Source organism: Haliaeetus albicilla, chromosome 13 (genome assembly GCF_947461875.1).
Source record: "Haliaeetus albicilla chromosome 13, bHalAlb1.1, whole genome shotgun sequence".
Classification (NCBI taxonomy): Eukaryota; Metazoa; Chordata; class Aves; order Accipitriformes; family Accipitridae; genus Haliaeetus; species Haliaeetus albicilla.
The window spans coordinates 495,508-509,825 of record NC_091495.1 but is presented as its reverse complement, the minus strand read 5'-3'; the positions used below and the strand labels follow the sequence as shown (position 1 = coordinate 509,825).

The 14,318-nt window shown below is 66.8% G+C and overlaps 1 protein-coding gene across 3 annotated transcripts; it reads right to left on the bottom strand.

Moving 5' to 3' along the window:
* Positions 1 to 302: 302 nt before the first annotated feature.
* On the bottom strand, positions 303 to 13,821 carry ACAP1 (ArfGAP with coiled-coil, ankyrin repeat and PH domains 1). Of its 3 annotated transcripts, none has more exons than XM_069799751.1 (22): positions 13,721 to 13,821; positions 11,733 to 11,790; positions 10,962 to 11,081; positions 10,529 to 10,582; positions 10,195 to 10,253; positions 9,461 to 9,644; positions 8,917 to 8,961; positions 8,421 to 8,516; positions 7,951 to 8,025; positions 7,223 to 7,335; positions 6,686 to 6,737; positions 5,979 to 6,079; positions 5,610 to 5,724; positions 4,778 to 4,962; positions 3,911 to 3,980; positions 3,720 to 3,814; positions 3,054 to 3,235; positions 2,281 to 2,453; positions 2,068 to 2,177; positions 1,127 to 1,237; positions 975 to 1,024; positions 303 to 499 (listed from the first exon to the last, which is right to left on the bottom strand). In XM_069799751.1, the coding sequence occupies exons 1-22, from the start codon at positions 13,771 to 13,773 to the stop codon at positions 399 to 401; spliced, it is 2,202 nt and encodes a 733-aa protein (XP_069655852.1). In that variant the 5' UTR covers positions 13,774 to 13,821; the 3' UTR covers positions 303 to 398. The 3 variants fall into 3 exon arrangements, with proteins under 3 accessions (XP_069655852.1, XP_069655853.1, XP_069655854.1); XM_069799752.1 differs by having other exon boundaries at positions 3,090 to 3,235; XM_069799753.1 differs by lacking the exons at positions 6,686 to 6,737; positions 7,223 to 7,335.
* Between the last annotated feature and the right edge of the window lie 497 nt (positions 13,822 to 14,318).

Genomic DNA, 14,318 nt, shown 5'->3' with positions numbered 1-14,318 from the left:
CCGGCCAGGAGCCATTTTAGGTGAAAGATTGGTGGGGTGTCAGTTCTAGGTACCCCAACCAGGGCCCGTTGGGGGGGGTGGTTCTAGATGACCCAAGCGGAGTTCATTTTGGATACCACATGGTGGAGGTCAGGTCCAGGTAACCCACCCTGGGCCCATTTGGGGGGCTCGGTTCTAGGTAACCCAAGTGGGGCCCGTTGTAGGTAGAAGATTGGGAGGGCATTTCTAGGTAGCCCAACCAGCCCCATTCTAGGTACCACATCAGATGTTCCCAGCTGGGCACAGAGACGGGACCATGGGAAGGGCAAGACCAAGGCAATGCTTTATTTCATTGGAAGCTGCCTGTAAGGGGGCGGGGCCTGCCCCAGGGGGCATGGCAAGGTCTGGAGGGGGCGGAGCTAGAGGGTGGTGAGCTTGTGGTGGGGGCGGGCGAGCTTCTCGGGGTGGTCAGAGGCCATGAGGGAGATGTCGCGGAAGATGTCGAGGTAGGTGTCGTCGCCTGGGGGGGCGGTGAAGGTCGGTGGGTGGGGGCACCCCAAAATGGGGATCCCCCCTCAAGCTCCCCATCGGAGTCCCCCAAATCCAAGGATCCCCCCCCAAAACCTCCATGGGGACACCCCAAACTTGGGCTGCCCCAAATATAGGTACCCTCTTGGGGAACCCCAAACCCAGGGAGCCCCGCCAAGGACCCCCTCGAGGTCAGCTCAAACCCAGCCCCCCCCCCAACCCCATACTGGGACCCCCCCAAATCCAAGGCCCCCTCCAAACCTGCTCCCCCCCCCCAAACCCAAGGACACCCTAAACTCGGGGAACCCCCCCCCCCCCTTAGGTCTTTCTCAGGAGCTGAGGACCACCCAGCAACACTCCTGTACCCCCCCCAAACCCACCCCGCCACAAGATCCTGCTCAGGACCCTCCCAAATCCAGGGACACCCCAAAACCCCTCCCCAACCCCTGGAGCCCCCCCAAACCCACCAGTCTGCCCCTGGGCCGCCTCCAGCTCCCGCATCTTGGCCAGCCGCAGCCTGGGGAGGAGCAAAAGGGGGGGTGGTGTAAGAAGGACAGGTACCCCCACCCATGGGTGCCCCCACCACCACCCATGGGTGCCTCCCAGAGGGGAATCTCACAGGGTGACGATGTCGGCATTGGCCAGCTCGATGGCAATGGTGAGGGGGTCCTTGCCCTCTGCATCCACCGCGTTCACGTCAGCCCCCCGCTTCAGGAACAGGCAGGCCAGGCTGGAATTTGGGGGGGGCACATTGCCGGGGGGGGTTGGAAACATGGGGGTTCAGGGGGAACAGACACATGGGGGTGAGGTCACCCATCCAGGCACCGGATGGGGCGGCACCTGCTGAGCTTCCCAGTGGGGGAAGCTGTGCTGGGTGCCCCCCCCCCCCCATTTTGGGAGACCCTTAGGAGATGGTGGGGCAGGGATTGCACCCCCAAAAGGGACTAGAGACCCCCCAAAGGGACTAGGGACCCCCCAAGACAATAGGGATCCCCCAGAAAGGGACTAGCGATCCCTCCCAAAGCAATAGTGACCCCCCCCCAAAAGGAATAGGGATCTCCCAAGGGACTTGGGATCCCCCAAAAATGGAATAAGGACCCCTCCTAAGGGACTAGGGACCCCCAAAATAGAATAGATAACCCTGAAAGGGAATAGAGACCCCCAAAAGGGAATAAATAACCCCCCAAAGAATAGGGATCCCTCAAAAAGAGGACAGAACCCCCCCTGCCAAAAGGAATAGGGATTTCCCAAAATGGGACAGGAACCCTACCCCAAAAGGAATAGCGATCCCCCAAAATGGGGCAGGAACCCCCCCAAAGCATATATGGATCCCCCCAAGGGAATAGAGCCCTCCCCTCAAAATAAAGAGGGTTACCCCCCCCCAATTCAATGAGTAGGGTCAGGTCACCCATCTGGGCAGTGCCCGAGGCAGCCCCTGCTTAGCTTCCCAAACCGGCCGCTTTTGGGGTGGGCGCCACCACCATTGATAAAATAGAGATCAGAGTAACGGGCAGCACCCCCCCTTCCCCACCCCTTCCCAGTACACTACTGGGGACGCACCCAGTATGTCCCAGCACGGTGGCGTGGTGCAGCGGCCCCCGCCCGCGGCTGTCGCTCTGGTTGACGCTGGCTCCGTTCTGCAGCAAGAACTCGCAAGCCAGCAGCGAGTTCTTTTTTTGGGGGGGGGTGTCATACACAATTAGCTGGGCGGTGCTCCCAGCACCCCAGGGTGCCCCTCTGGGTGCCACCCCCCCCAAACACCCCCTCGGTTACCGCGGCGACGGCTTGCAGCAGGGGGGTGCGGTTCTCCTCAGCGGTGTTGACCCACCCGGGGTCGGCGCCGTGGGCCAGCGCGTCGGCCATGGTGGGCAGGCGCCGGTGCTGGGCTGCCCAGTAGAGCAGAGCCCCGGGGTGGAGGCTGGGGGGGCCCTCTGCCTCCGGGGGTTCTGGGAGGGGAGGGATGGGGCTTCAGGACATGCCCATCTTGCTCGGGACACGCCCACCCGGGGAGAGGCACGCCCATCCTGCCGCCCACCCACCCCCCAAAGCTTCCCCCCATCCTCTGCTAGGAGGTTGTTGCCCCGTAAGCCCCGCCAACCTGGCTGGGAGGTCACACCCACTCGGGAGACCACGCCCACAATGCATAAGCCACGCCCCCAGCAAACTGCAACCCCAGCAGCTGTTCTCCACAAACCACGCCCCCACAAAACAGGCCTCTTCTGCATAAGCCACGCCTCCTTGCAATAGCCCCACCCTTTGCCATAAGCCCTGCCCTTCATAAGCCCAACCTACTGCTAAGCCCTGCCCCTCACAAGCCCCACCCCAATGATAAGCCATGCCCTTCTCTGTAAGCCCCTCCCCCTCCAACTGAAGCCCTGCCCCTTAACATTATGCCTCACTCCTCCACCATAAGCACCTCCCCTTGAATGGCAGGCTCTGCCCAATGATAGCCCCGCCCTCCACAAACCCCACCCCACCATCAAGCCCCCCCTCCCATCCATCCTAAGTCCCGCCCCATCCCCCTAAGCCCCACCCCTTCCCCCTACCTGGGGTGTGGCAGCTGCGGGGGGTGGGGCTGCCACGGGGGGTGGGGCTGCCACGGGGGGTGGAGCCTGGGCGAGAGGCAGGGCCTGGGTGGGATGGGCGGGGCCTGGGCCCCCCTCCTGGGAGCCCGGTGACAAATTTCTTCTCCACGTACTTGGCGCGGATCCAGTCCTCCCGCTGCGCCCTGGGGGGGTCGGGGGGGGGGGTGGGGGTCCTGAGGTCTTCCCGCTGCACCCTAGGGGGGGCTGGGGGGGTCCTGAGGGGTCCTGGAGTCCTCCCACTGCGTCCTGGGGGGGTTTAGGGGGGCTGGGGGATCCTGAGGGGGGGGCTGAGGGGTCCTGGGGTCCTCTTGCTGCCCCTGGGGCGCTGGGAGGTCCTCCCACTGTGCCCTGTGGGGATTTGGGGGGGTCCTGGGGGAGTCCTAAGGGCTGGTTCTGGGGGTCCCAGGGAGGATCCTGAGGGGGGTGTCCCGGGGGTCCTATCACTGCCCCTTGTGGGGGGGGGACCGGTTTTGGGGGGTCCTGGGGGGTCCTCTTGGGTGGGGAGGGGGATATCCCAGGAGGCACCAGTTAGGGACTTGGGGGGGGGTTCTGAGGGCCTGAGGGTGCTGGGGGGGTGTCTGACACCCCTTCCCAATTTTGGGGTGCAGTATGAGGGGGGGCTCTCACCGGGAGCAGCCGGGGGGGGGTCTCTTCACCCCCATCTCCTCCACCCGAGCCTCGTAGATGCGGTTCAGGGTGCTGTTCCCCAGCTCGCACATCAACTGGGGGGGGACACGTGGGGGGGACAGACATTACCCCCAGAGTGTCACCTGGGGGGGCCATCCCAGTCCCCCCCCCCTTCCAGTGCTCCCAGTTACCTTCACCAGTTCAGGCTCCCAGGAGTCCAGCGTCAGCGAACGCACTTTGGAGAAGTGGACCCCCAGGCTCCTGGCGGGGGGGATTTGGGGGGTCAGGGGGGGCCCTCAGGGTCCTGGGGGCATCCCTGGGGGGCTCAACAGGTCCTTGGGGGGGTCTTGGGGGGCATTGGGGGTCCCTGGGGGAGTGGGGGAGTCCAGGAGGCTCTACAGCTCACTGGGGGGGTCTTGGTGGGTCCCTGGGGGTGGGCTGAGGGCTCTGATGGTCCCTGGGAGGGGTCTTGGGGGGTCCTGGGTGGTCTCAGGGGGCTCTCATGATCCCTAGGGAGGTCTTGGGGGGCTCTGGGGGGGGTCCTGGGGGTCCCCAGGGCCTCTGCAGGTCCCTGGGGGTGTCTTGGGGTGCACTGGGGGGCCCTGAGGGTCCTGGGGAGGGGCTGGGGATCCTGGGGGGCTCTGAAGGTCCCTGGGGGGGCCCTGGGAGTCTTGGGGGTCTCTGAGGGATCTTGGGAGTCCCTGGGGTGCCCTGAGGGTCTTGCAGGAGTGTTGAAGGGCTCTTGGGGGGGCTATGCAGGCCCATGGGGGGACCCTTGGGGGACTTTGGAGGGACCTTGGGGGAGAGCTTTGGGGGGTCTGGGGGGGGCCAGGGGGATTTTGGGGTGCCCTGGGGGGGTGGGATGCCCTTATCTCATTTTGGGGTGCCCCGGTAGATGCTGAAGCCGTCAAGGCAGAGGTTGATGCTGGATCTGGAGACCCTTGAGGGACTTTTGACGGACCTTGGGGAGACATTTGAGGGTCCTGGGGGGCAGGGGGGGTCAGGGTGCCCTGGGGTTTTTTTGGGGTGCCCTGGGGGGGGGGGTGGGGTGCCCTCACCGGTGGATGCCGGAGCACTCGATGCAGAGGGTGATGCCCAGGTTGACGCTGGCCCAGGCGGGTGCCGGCTCCCGGCAGTCGCAGCAGCTCCCATTCCCCTCCAGCCCCAGCACCGTCTCCAGAACCTGAGATTCAGGGGGCCCCCCCCGAACCCCCCAGGACCCCGACCACGAACGTTCGGGGGGCTGTTGGGGGGAGGCAGGGGTTGGGTAGTGCTTGGGGACCCCCCCTGGGGGGTAGGGAGGGGACCCCAATCCCCCCTGGAGAAGGTTTTGGGGTGCCAGATCACCCCATGAGAATTTTGGGCGGTCCTTAACTCCTCCAGAAGAGTTTTGGGGATCCCTGATTCCCCTGTAAGAGTTTTGGGGGGGGTCATTGATTCTTCAGGAGGGTTTGGAGGGTCCCTGACCCCCCATGAGGCTTTTAGAGTCCCCAATCCCCCCCCAAAGGTTTTGGGGGTTCCAGATCACCCCAGGAGGGTTTTGGGGGGTCCGCAATCCCCCCATGAGGATTTTGGGGGTCCCCAATCACTCTCAGGGAGGTTTTTTTGGGGGGGGTTGTCCCTGATGCCCCCAGGAGAGTGTTTGGGGTCCCAGCCCCAGCCCAGGGGGTCCCTGATCCTTCCAAGAGGGTTTTGGGGTCCCTCATCTCCCCCCCCAGGAGGATTTTTGGGTGTCCCTGATCCCAGGAGGGTTTTGGGGGGGGTTCCTGGTGCCCCCAAAAGAGTTTTTGAGGGTCCCAGGTCCACCCAGGGGACTTTTGGGGTACCCACCTAGCCAGTTGGGTTTTTGGGGTAGCCCCCTGCCAATGGAGGAGGTTTTGGGGTACCGACCTGACCGGGGGGGTCCCGGGGGGGCCCCTGGCTGAATGCGGAGGCGATGCTGCTCTGGACGGCGCTGAGCCAGGCTCGCTGCTGCCCCGCCGAGTCTGCCTGCAGCACACAGGACCTGGGGGACAAGGGGGGGACGGGGGGGTCAGGGGGGGCCAGGGGACAAAGAGGGACTTGGGGGTCAGGGGCAGAAGGGGACACAGGGGGACATGGGGGGGCACAAGGGGTCAGGGGACATAGGGACATGGGGGGACATGGGGGTCAGGGGACACAGGGATATGGGTGTCAGGGGACATGGGGGGGACATGGGGGAGCAGGGCACAAAGGGTTTTGGGGTCCCCCCCGAGGTTTTGGGGGTCTCTGGGCACTCACTTGGAAGGGGAGACGACCTCAAAGCAGAAGCGACGCTCGAGGTCGGGGCAGGGCTTGACGGTGCAGAGGCGCAGGTCCTCCACCACCACTGTTGGGGGGTCCTGGGGGGGCACCCCGAAATTTCAACACCAGGGATGCCCCCCAAAATCTGAAGCCCCCCCCAAAATCCACTCCCAAAACCCACATCCTAAAAAACACCTGCCAAGATTCAGCCTCTCAAAGTGTCCCCCCCAGACCAGCCCCCAAAACTGCATCCCAAAATTGACCCCCCAAAACCAGCCCCCCCAAATCTGCAACCCCAAACTATCCCCCCAGAATCTGACCCCCAAAATCTGCTCCCCAAAACTTGACCCCCAAATTTGCCCGCCAAACTTGATCCCCCAAAACCTGCTCCCCAAAACCACCCCCCAAAACTGTAACCCCAGAACCGGCCCCCCCCAACTGCCCCCCCAAACCTGATCCCCAAATCTGCACTCCCAAACCTGACCCCCCCAAAACCACCCCCCAAAGAACATGTCCCCAAATTCACCCCACTCAAAGTGACCCCCAAAACCTGCCCCCCAAATTACAGCCCCCAAAACCTGCCCCCCAAATCTGCTTCTCAAAGTCCCAAATCTGCTTCCCAAAAGCAGTCCCCCCAAATCTATTCCCCAAAACTTCACCCCAAAATCTGCATCCCTGAAGCACCCCCCCCAAAACCCGCTCACCCGCGCCCGTTTGAGGTACACCAGTTGGTTGCTCTGGATGGTGAACCAGCGCCTGAGGGGCGGGGGAAATTGGGGGGTCAGGAGGACCCCCAAAACCCCCCAGGGGAAAGGGGGAGTCAAGGGGCGACCCCAACTCCCCCCAAGGGAAAAGGGGGGGGTCAGGGGGGACCCCAAAACCCCCCAGGGGAAAGGGGGGGGTCAGGGAAAAGAAGGGGGCTGGGGGGAATCCCTAAGCCCCCTGGGGAAAGGGGGGGGTCGGGGGACCCCTCAAACTTTCCAGGGAAAGGGGGGGGTCGGGGGGACCCCAAAATCCCCCAGGGGAAAGGGGGGGGTCAGGGGCACCCCATAAAAGGGGCATTCAGGGGTACGGGGGGTTGGGGGTATGGGGGGGCACAGGGATTTGGGAGTACAGGGGTTGTTCAGGGGTACCTGGAGCTGTTTGGTGCTACGGGGGGGGGGTGAGGGCACCGGGGGGGGGTGAGGGGGGTTTTGGGGGTACGGGGGGGGCTTTTGGGGGTCCGGGGGGGGTTGGGGTACCGGCTCCAGGTGCGGAAGGCGTTGCTGGCTCTCTTGTACAGGTACCCCTCCATGGGGGGGGCCCCCGGCCCCGCTTCCCCCGTGGCCCCGCCCACCGTCTCCTGTGATAGGTCCTGGGGGCCGCCCGTCAGCCTGGGCCCGCCCCCAGCCTCTCTAGACCCGCCCCTCAGCCCTGCTTGCTGACAATAGGTCCTGGGGGCTGCCAGTCTGCTAAAGGCCCGCCCCCTCCTCGGATGTGTCAACCAACTTGGCCCCACCCCCCCGAGGCTGTCCATCAAAGGTAGTCCTGCCCTAGGGCTGTCAATCAAAGCTGGTTCATCTGGCCAGCTGTCAATCAAACCTTATGAAAGCTGGCCCCGCCCCAGCTACCTGTCAATCATCCCAGCCCGACCTGAAGGCTGTCAATCAATGCTGACCCCGCCTGTCAATCAACCGGGTCCCCACCCATCAATCAAAACCGAGCCTGCCCCTCCCCTGCTGCCAATCAGATACAGACCCCTCCCACTGCCCACGGCCCCGCCCCTTGGACCTAGCTCCACCCCCCCACACCCCGGCCACACTCCAACCCTCCAAGGCCACGCCCCCAGCTCAGGCCACGCCCCCTCGCTCAGACCACGCTCCCTTAGCAAAGCCCTCTTGGTGCACCCCCTGCCTTTAGGCTCGGTCCCCCCCGCCCGCCTTTTAACCCCGCCCCCTCGTGCCCTGACCACGCCCCCGGCCCCGCCCACCTGCTGCAGCAGCAGGGCGTGGCGCTGCTCCATGTCCCGCTGCTGCCGGGCCCCCTCCAGCACCAGCCGGTCCAGCTGCGAGGACCGGACCCCTGGGTCACCCCCTCCTGGACACCTGGGTGTCCCCCCCAAATGCCTGGGGACCCCCCGCACCCCTGGGTCCCCCCCCAGATGCCTGGGCACCTGCCATACCTGGGTGTGTGTCCCCCCCCCCAACACCCGGGTCCCCCCCAGATTCCTGGGTCCCCCCCCCCAGCCACCTGGGTCCCCCCCAGATGCCTGGGTCCCTGATGCTGGAGTCCCCTGAGGAGGGTGGGGGGGTTTGGGGGTGGGTGGGGGTCCCTCTTGGACACCAGGGTCCCCTGGGGTGGGTGGTGGGGGTGGTTTTGGGGGTGGGTGGGCGGTCCCTCCCAGATGCCAGGGTCCCCTGGGGAGGGTGGGAGGGTTTGGGGGTGGGCAGGGGTCCCCACCTGCACCCCCAGCTGTCCCCGGTACTGCTGGGTGCTGGTGGCCCTGCGGTGGCCCTGGCTGAAGAAGGCGGCCTGGGCTTCCAGCAGGGCCAGCACCTAGCGGGGAGGGGGGGTGTGTCAGTCTGTGTCGTCCGTCTGTCCCCCCTCAGGACCCCTAGATCCCTCCCCCCAGCCATGGACCCCCACCATCACCCATGGGACTCCCTGAAAGTTCTTCACACCCCTAAGTAACCCCAGTGGTGCCCAGACCCCCAGGACCTCCCCAGGCCCCCCCAGACCCTCCTTGAGACCCCCAGGCACCCCAGGACCCCCCCAAACCCTCCTAAGCCCCCCCCAACCCCTTTACATCCCCCCAGGAGCCCCCCAACACCCCCCAGACCCCCCTAGTTGACACCCAAGCCCTCTCAGAACCCCCCCAGACCCCTCAGAGACCCCCATGACCCTCAGGGACCCCCCCAGGGACCCCCCAAAAACCCTCCACCCCCCCATTGCTCACAAACTGAAGGATCTCTGTCTTCTTCTTGTCCTGCATCACATTGATCTGGGGGGGGACTAAGGTTGGGGTTGCTCTGGCCCCACCCTCTTAAGCCCCACCCTCTTAAGCCCCATCTGCTCCAGCCCATCCCACCTCAAGCCCCACCCCAGTATAAACCACGCCCCCCAAACCCACACCGCCTCCAGCTCCATTCAATCCCTCCCCATACTCCCCACCCCAAACCCCGCCCCTCCAACAAGCCACCCCAACCTCAAGCCACTCCTGCCCAAGCCCCACCCGAGACAGACCACACCCCCTACAAAAAGCCACACTACCTCCAGCCCCACTCAATCCCTCCCCAGCCCCCGCCTCCCCAGCCCCCGCCACCCCAGCCCCCCACCCCACCCTTACCCCTCCCACAAGCCCCTCCCACCTCGAGCCCCACCCACTTAAACCACGCCCCCATAAAAACCCCACACCCTTTCCAGCCCTATACAATCCCTCCCCATCCTGCCCCCCAAACCCGCCCCTCCCACGAGCCCCACCCCTCTCATTCCCCACCCACCTGCAGAACATAATCCAGTCCCCTTGCCCGGGCCACGCCCCGGGCCCCGCCCAAAGCGGCGGCAGCTTCTCGGGCCTCCAAGGGCCGCCGGCGCGGGACCTCGGCGTGGTGCTGCAGGGCCCCCGCCAGTGCCTCCGCCGCCCGCGCCCGCTCCCGACGTGCCTCCCGCAGCCCCCGCGCCTCCCTGGGTGGGGGGGCATCCATGGGTGCTCCTGCTGGGGGGGTGCGCTGGGAAGGACACCCACACCCAGCCTCTGCGTGGCCCACCAGGACATTCCCCCACCCCGGGTCTATAGGGTCCTCACAGCAGCCAAGGGACTCTCCGGCACCCATAGGGTCCTGTAGGATCCCCATGGCACCCACTGGACCCCCAGCACCCATGGGAGACCCCCAGCACCTCCAGGACCCCTGTGGCAGCAATAGGATCCCCCAGAACGTATAGGATTCCCCTAGCACCCATGGGACTCCCCAGCACCAATGGGACCCCCCAGCATCCCTGGCTGCCCCCCAGCACCCATAGGGACCCCACAGCACCCATGGGGTCCCCCGTCACCTCCAGGAGCCCCGTGGCACCCATGCCCCCCCAGCACCCATAGGCTACCCCTAGCACTCATGGTTCCCCCCCCAGCACCCATGGGCTACCCCCAGCATCTCTGGTTGCCCCCCAACACCTCCAGGACCCCCATGGCACCCATGCCCCCCCCCAGCACCCATGGGACCCCCCCCCCACTCACTCCTTGAGCAGGGTGTGGAGGTGACGGCGCAGGGCGACCTGGGTGCTGTCCTGCAGCTCCTGGGGGGACACGGGGAGGGGGGGTCAGAGGGACCCGGGGGGGTCCCCAGGGAGGGGGGCAGGGGGCTGAGGGATCCCTCGTTGGGCTCCTGGGGGCGTGGCCAGGCCGGGAGGGGGCGTGGCTCTTGATGGGGTGTGAGAGCCAGTTGGGAGGGGGCGTGGTTTTGCAAGGGACAGGGCGGGGCCAGGTGGGAGAGGGTTGGGAGGAGCTTAGAGGGGGTGGAGCTTGGGATGAAGGGGGCGTGGTCTAGGGAGAGGGGCCGTGGCTTGCTTACCTCGTGGCTGTCCATCATCTGCTCTAGGGAGTCACAGAATTTCTCCAGAGCCTCCTGGGGGGGGGGTCGGGGGGGTCGGGGCTGGGACCCCCATCCCTCCCCCCACATTCCCCGGGCCCCCCCATCCCTTCCCTGAGCCCCCCAAAATCCTCCAGCAGGCCCCAGGGCCCCCCAACCCCCAGGGCCCCCCCAATAGCCCTGTAGCCCCCCCCCCCCCAGACCCCCAATTTGGGGTGCTCACCTGGATCAGGGGGTTCCCACAAGCCCTGGGACCCCCCCAATTTTGGGGCGCCTGCTCACATCAGGGGCTCTGGCACCCCCAGACCCACTTTGGACCCCCCAGAATCACCCCAGGCCCCCCCGTTTTGGGGTGCTCCCCCCTTTGGGGATCCCCAAACCCCCTGGGACCCCCCCTCGGTTTGGGGGTGCTCACCCGCACAAGGGGGTCCCCGCGGGGGATCCCCGCCAGCTCCCGCAGCCCCGCGGCGAAGGCCCGGCTTGTTCCCTCCAGCTGCCGTCCGGCCTCCAGCATGGCGGAGCACAGCTTCAGCACCTGGGGGGGGCACCGTCAGCCTCTTGGGGATCCCCCCCCCGGCCCCAGACACCCCCGATCCCCTGGGATCCCTCAGGGAGCCCCAAACCCCAGGGGAAACCCCCAGGACCCCCCCCCCCCCCGCCACTGCCTGGGACTCCAATGTCCCTCCCAGATCCCCCCCACAATCCCCCAGGATCTCTTGGGGGTCCCCAAACCCCAGGGAACCCCCCCAGCACCCCCAGGACCCCCCCCCAGCACTGCCTGGGACTCCAAAGCCCCCCTAGATCCCCCTACATCCCCCAGGATCTCTTGAGGATCCCCAAACCCCGGGGAACCCCCCTAGGACCCCCCCTGCACTGCCCAGGACTCCGAGATCCCCCCAGATCCCATGGGAATCCCCAAACCTCCAGGACTCCCCCAAGACCACCCTGGCCCTGCCTGGGCTCCCAGAGCCCCCCCCCTGCCCAGTCCTCCTGGATCCGGGGGGGGGGGGGGGGGGGCCAGATCCCTCAGGGATCCCCAAACCCCAGGAGCAACCTGGGCCCCCCCAAATCCCTTAGGGACCCCCCTAAATCCTTGGGGGGGGCCTAAACCCAAGGGATCCCACCCCTTCAAATACCTTAAGGCCCCCCTATCTGCCCCCCCCCTGTTTTGGGGTGCCCCCCCAACCTTCTCCAGGTGGGTCTCAAGTTCGGCCACATCGGCCTCTGCCTCCTCCACAGCCGCCCTGGGGGGGGGGACAGGGGGGGTTTGGGGGGGTCACTGGGGAGTTTGGGGGGATCCAGAGGGAGTTTGGGGGGGTCATAGAGGGGATTTGGGCGGGTCTGGGGGTGTTTAGGGGTTCATAGAGGGGGTTTGGGGGTCAGAGATGGGTTTGGGGGGGTCATAGAGGTTTTGGGGGTCACTGGGGGGGTCTGGGGGGTCAGAGAGGGGTTTGGAGGAGTCTGGGGGGATTTAGGGGTCACTGGGGGGTTTTGAGGGGTTTGGGGGGGCTTGGGGAGTCAGGGAGGGGGTTTGGGGAGGTCACTGGGGGGTTTGGGGGGATCAGAGAGGAGTTTTGGGGGGACATGGGGGCAGTGGGGGGTCACTGGGGGTGTTTGGGGGTCAGTGGGGATATTGGGGGTCACTGGGGGGTACAGGGGATGGCTGGGGGGTCAGAGAGGGGTTTTAGGGGGTACATGGGAATTTGGGGGGTCACGGGGGGTTTGGGGGTCAGAGAGGCGTTTTGGGGGGTCAGAGAAGGGTTTTGGGGGGGCATGGGGGGGGTTGGGGGTCACTGGGGAAGTGGGGGGGGCCGGGGGTGTTGGGGGCTTTGGGGGATCCTGGGGGGGGAATTGGGGTGTCAGGGGGGAATTTGGGGGGCCCTGGGGAGCTTGGGGGGCCTTGGGAGGGCCAGGAAGGATTTGGAGGGGTTGGGGGGAGATTTGGGGCTCCGCGGTCGCAGGGTGCTTCCGGCGGCGCTTCCTGCGGGCACCGTCGCCGTGGTGATGCCGTGACATCACGGGCAGGTTTGGGGGGGGGGGAAGCATTGGGGCACCCCAAGATGGCTGACGCCTTGCCCCCCCAGGCCTCGTGCGAGAGACGACCCTCGTGCGAGGACCCCCCCAGGGTGAGGGGAAACCCTCGTGCAAGCCCTGCTCCCATGTGCAAGCCCTGCCTCTTTGTGCAAGACCCCTCTCGTGCAAGGCCTTGCGTGCAAGACCCTCCTCGTGCAAGAGGCCCCCATCCCTCATGCAAAAACCCCTCGTGCAAGAGCAGCTCCCCGTGCAAGCACCAGCCTGGAAGCACACACGCGTGTGCGAAGACGTGTCAGCTTGCACGCTCCCACCCTGGCTCTGGCGCACACGTGTGTGCGAGGCCGTGGGAGATCACCCCCCCGTTGCACACACATGTGCGAAGCCGTGCAAGATCACACGCCCCCATTGCACACGTGTGTGCGAGGCTGTGTGAGATCACACGGTCCCCCCATTGCACACGCGTGTGCGAGGCCGTGCGAGAGGCCCCCACCCCCATCGCACACCCCCTCCCCCCCGTGGCTTCCTGCCCCTCCCGGTGTGCATCCGCGTGTTCGAAACCGCTTCCTCCCCCCACGGGGGGGGCCCCCCTTGCACGATGTGGGGGGGGACCCTCGTGCGAGGGGGGTGCACCGGGGGTCTCGCACGCTTGTGTGAGGGGACCTTGCACAAGGGGCGGGGGTTGCACGAGGAGGGGGTCTCTTGCACAAGGCCACCTGTGACCCCAACTGCCCCCTGCCCCCCCCAGTGTGATGGGGGGGGAGCTGGGGGCTTGGGGGGGGCCCTTGGGGGGAGGCTGCCCCCCCCTCCATTTTCAATCCTGGGGTATTGGGGGGGGGGGCTGGTATTTGGGGGGGGGAGCCCTGCTCCTGGGGGATGGGGGGGGCAGATGGAGTTTGGGGGGGACCGGGGGGGTCCTGGGACCGGGGGGGGGGGGGATCGAGGGGGGGTCGGGGGGGCCTTGAGGGGTGCTGGTACCAGAGGATGCTCGGGGGGGGACCTCAGGGACAAATCAGAGGGGGTGTCCCCATACGGGAGGGGTGTCCCGGTCCGGGGGGGGTGCCCAGGGGACAAGTTGGGGGGGGGGAAGGGGTTGTCCCGGTGCCGGGGGGTCCCCAATTACCCCGGGGGGGGTCCCGGTACCTGAACCAGGGCGAGTCCCGCAGACACTCCTCGAAGTCCAGCTTCACCGTCATGGTGGGGGGGGGAACGGGAAAAGGAGGGGGGGCACAGACGGGACCGGAGGGGGGTTGTCCCGGGGAGGGGGGGGTGTCCCGGGGGGGTCCCGGGGCTCCGGCGGGCGGCGGTGCCGGGAGGCGGCAGGCGGCGACGGGGCCGGGCGGGAGGCGGCTCCGCCCCGGGGGGAGGGAACGGGGGGGGGCACGGGGGGGCAGCGGGGATGGGGGGGGACCCGGGGGGGCAGCGGGGATGGGGGGAGGGGGGGGATGGGATGGAGGGGAGGGGGGGGGACATGGGGGGGGCCGGGGGGTGGAATGGGGGGGACAGGGTGGGCACCGGGGGGGGTGGAATGGGGGGGACGGGGTGGGCACCGGGGGGGGTGGAATGGGGGGGGACGGGGGGGGCACCGGGGGGGGGAGGATGGGATGGAGGGGCCGGGGGGGATGTGGGCGGGTTTACGGGGGATTTGTGGGGGGGGGGTCGGGATGGGGGGGGTGATGGAGGGGATGTCGGGGGGACACACGGAGCAAGGTGGAGAAGGGGGGGGCAGAATAATTAGGCT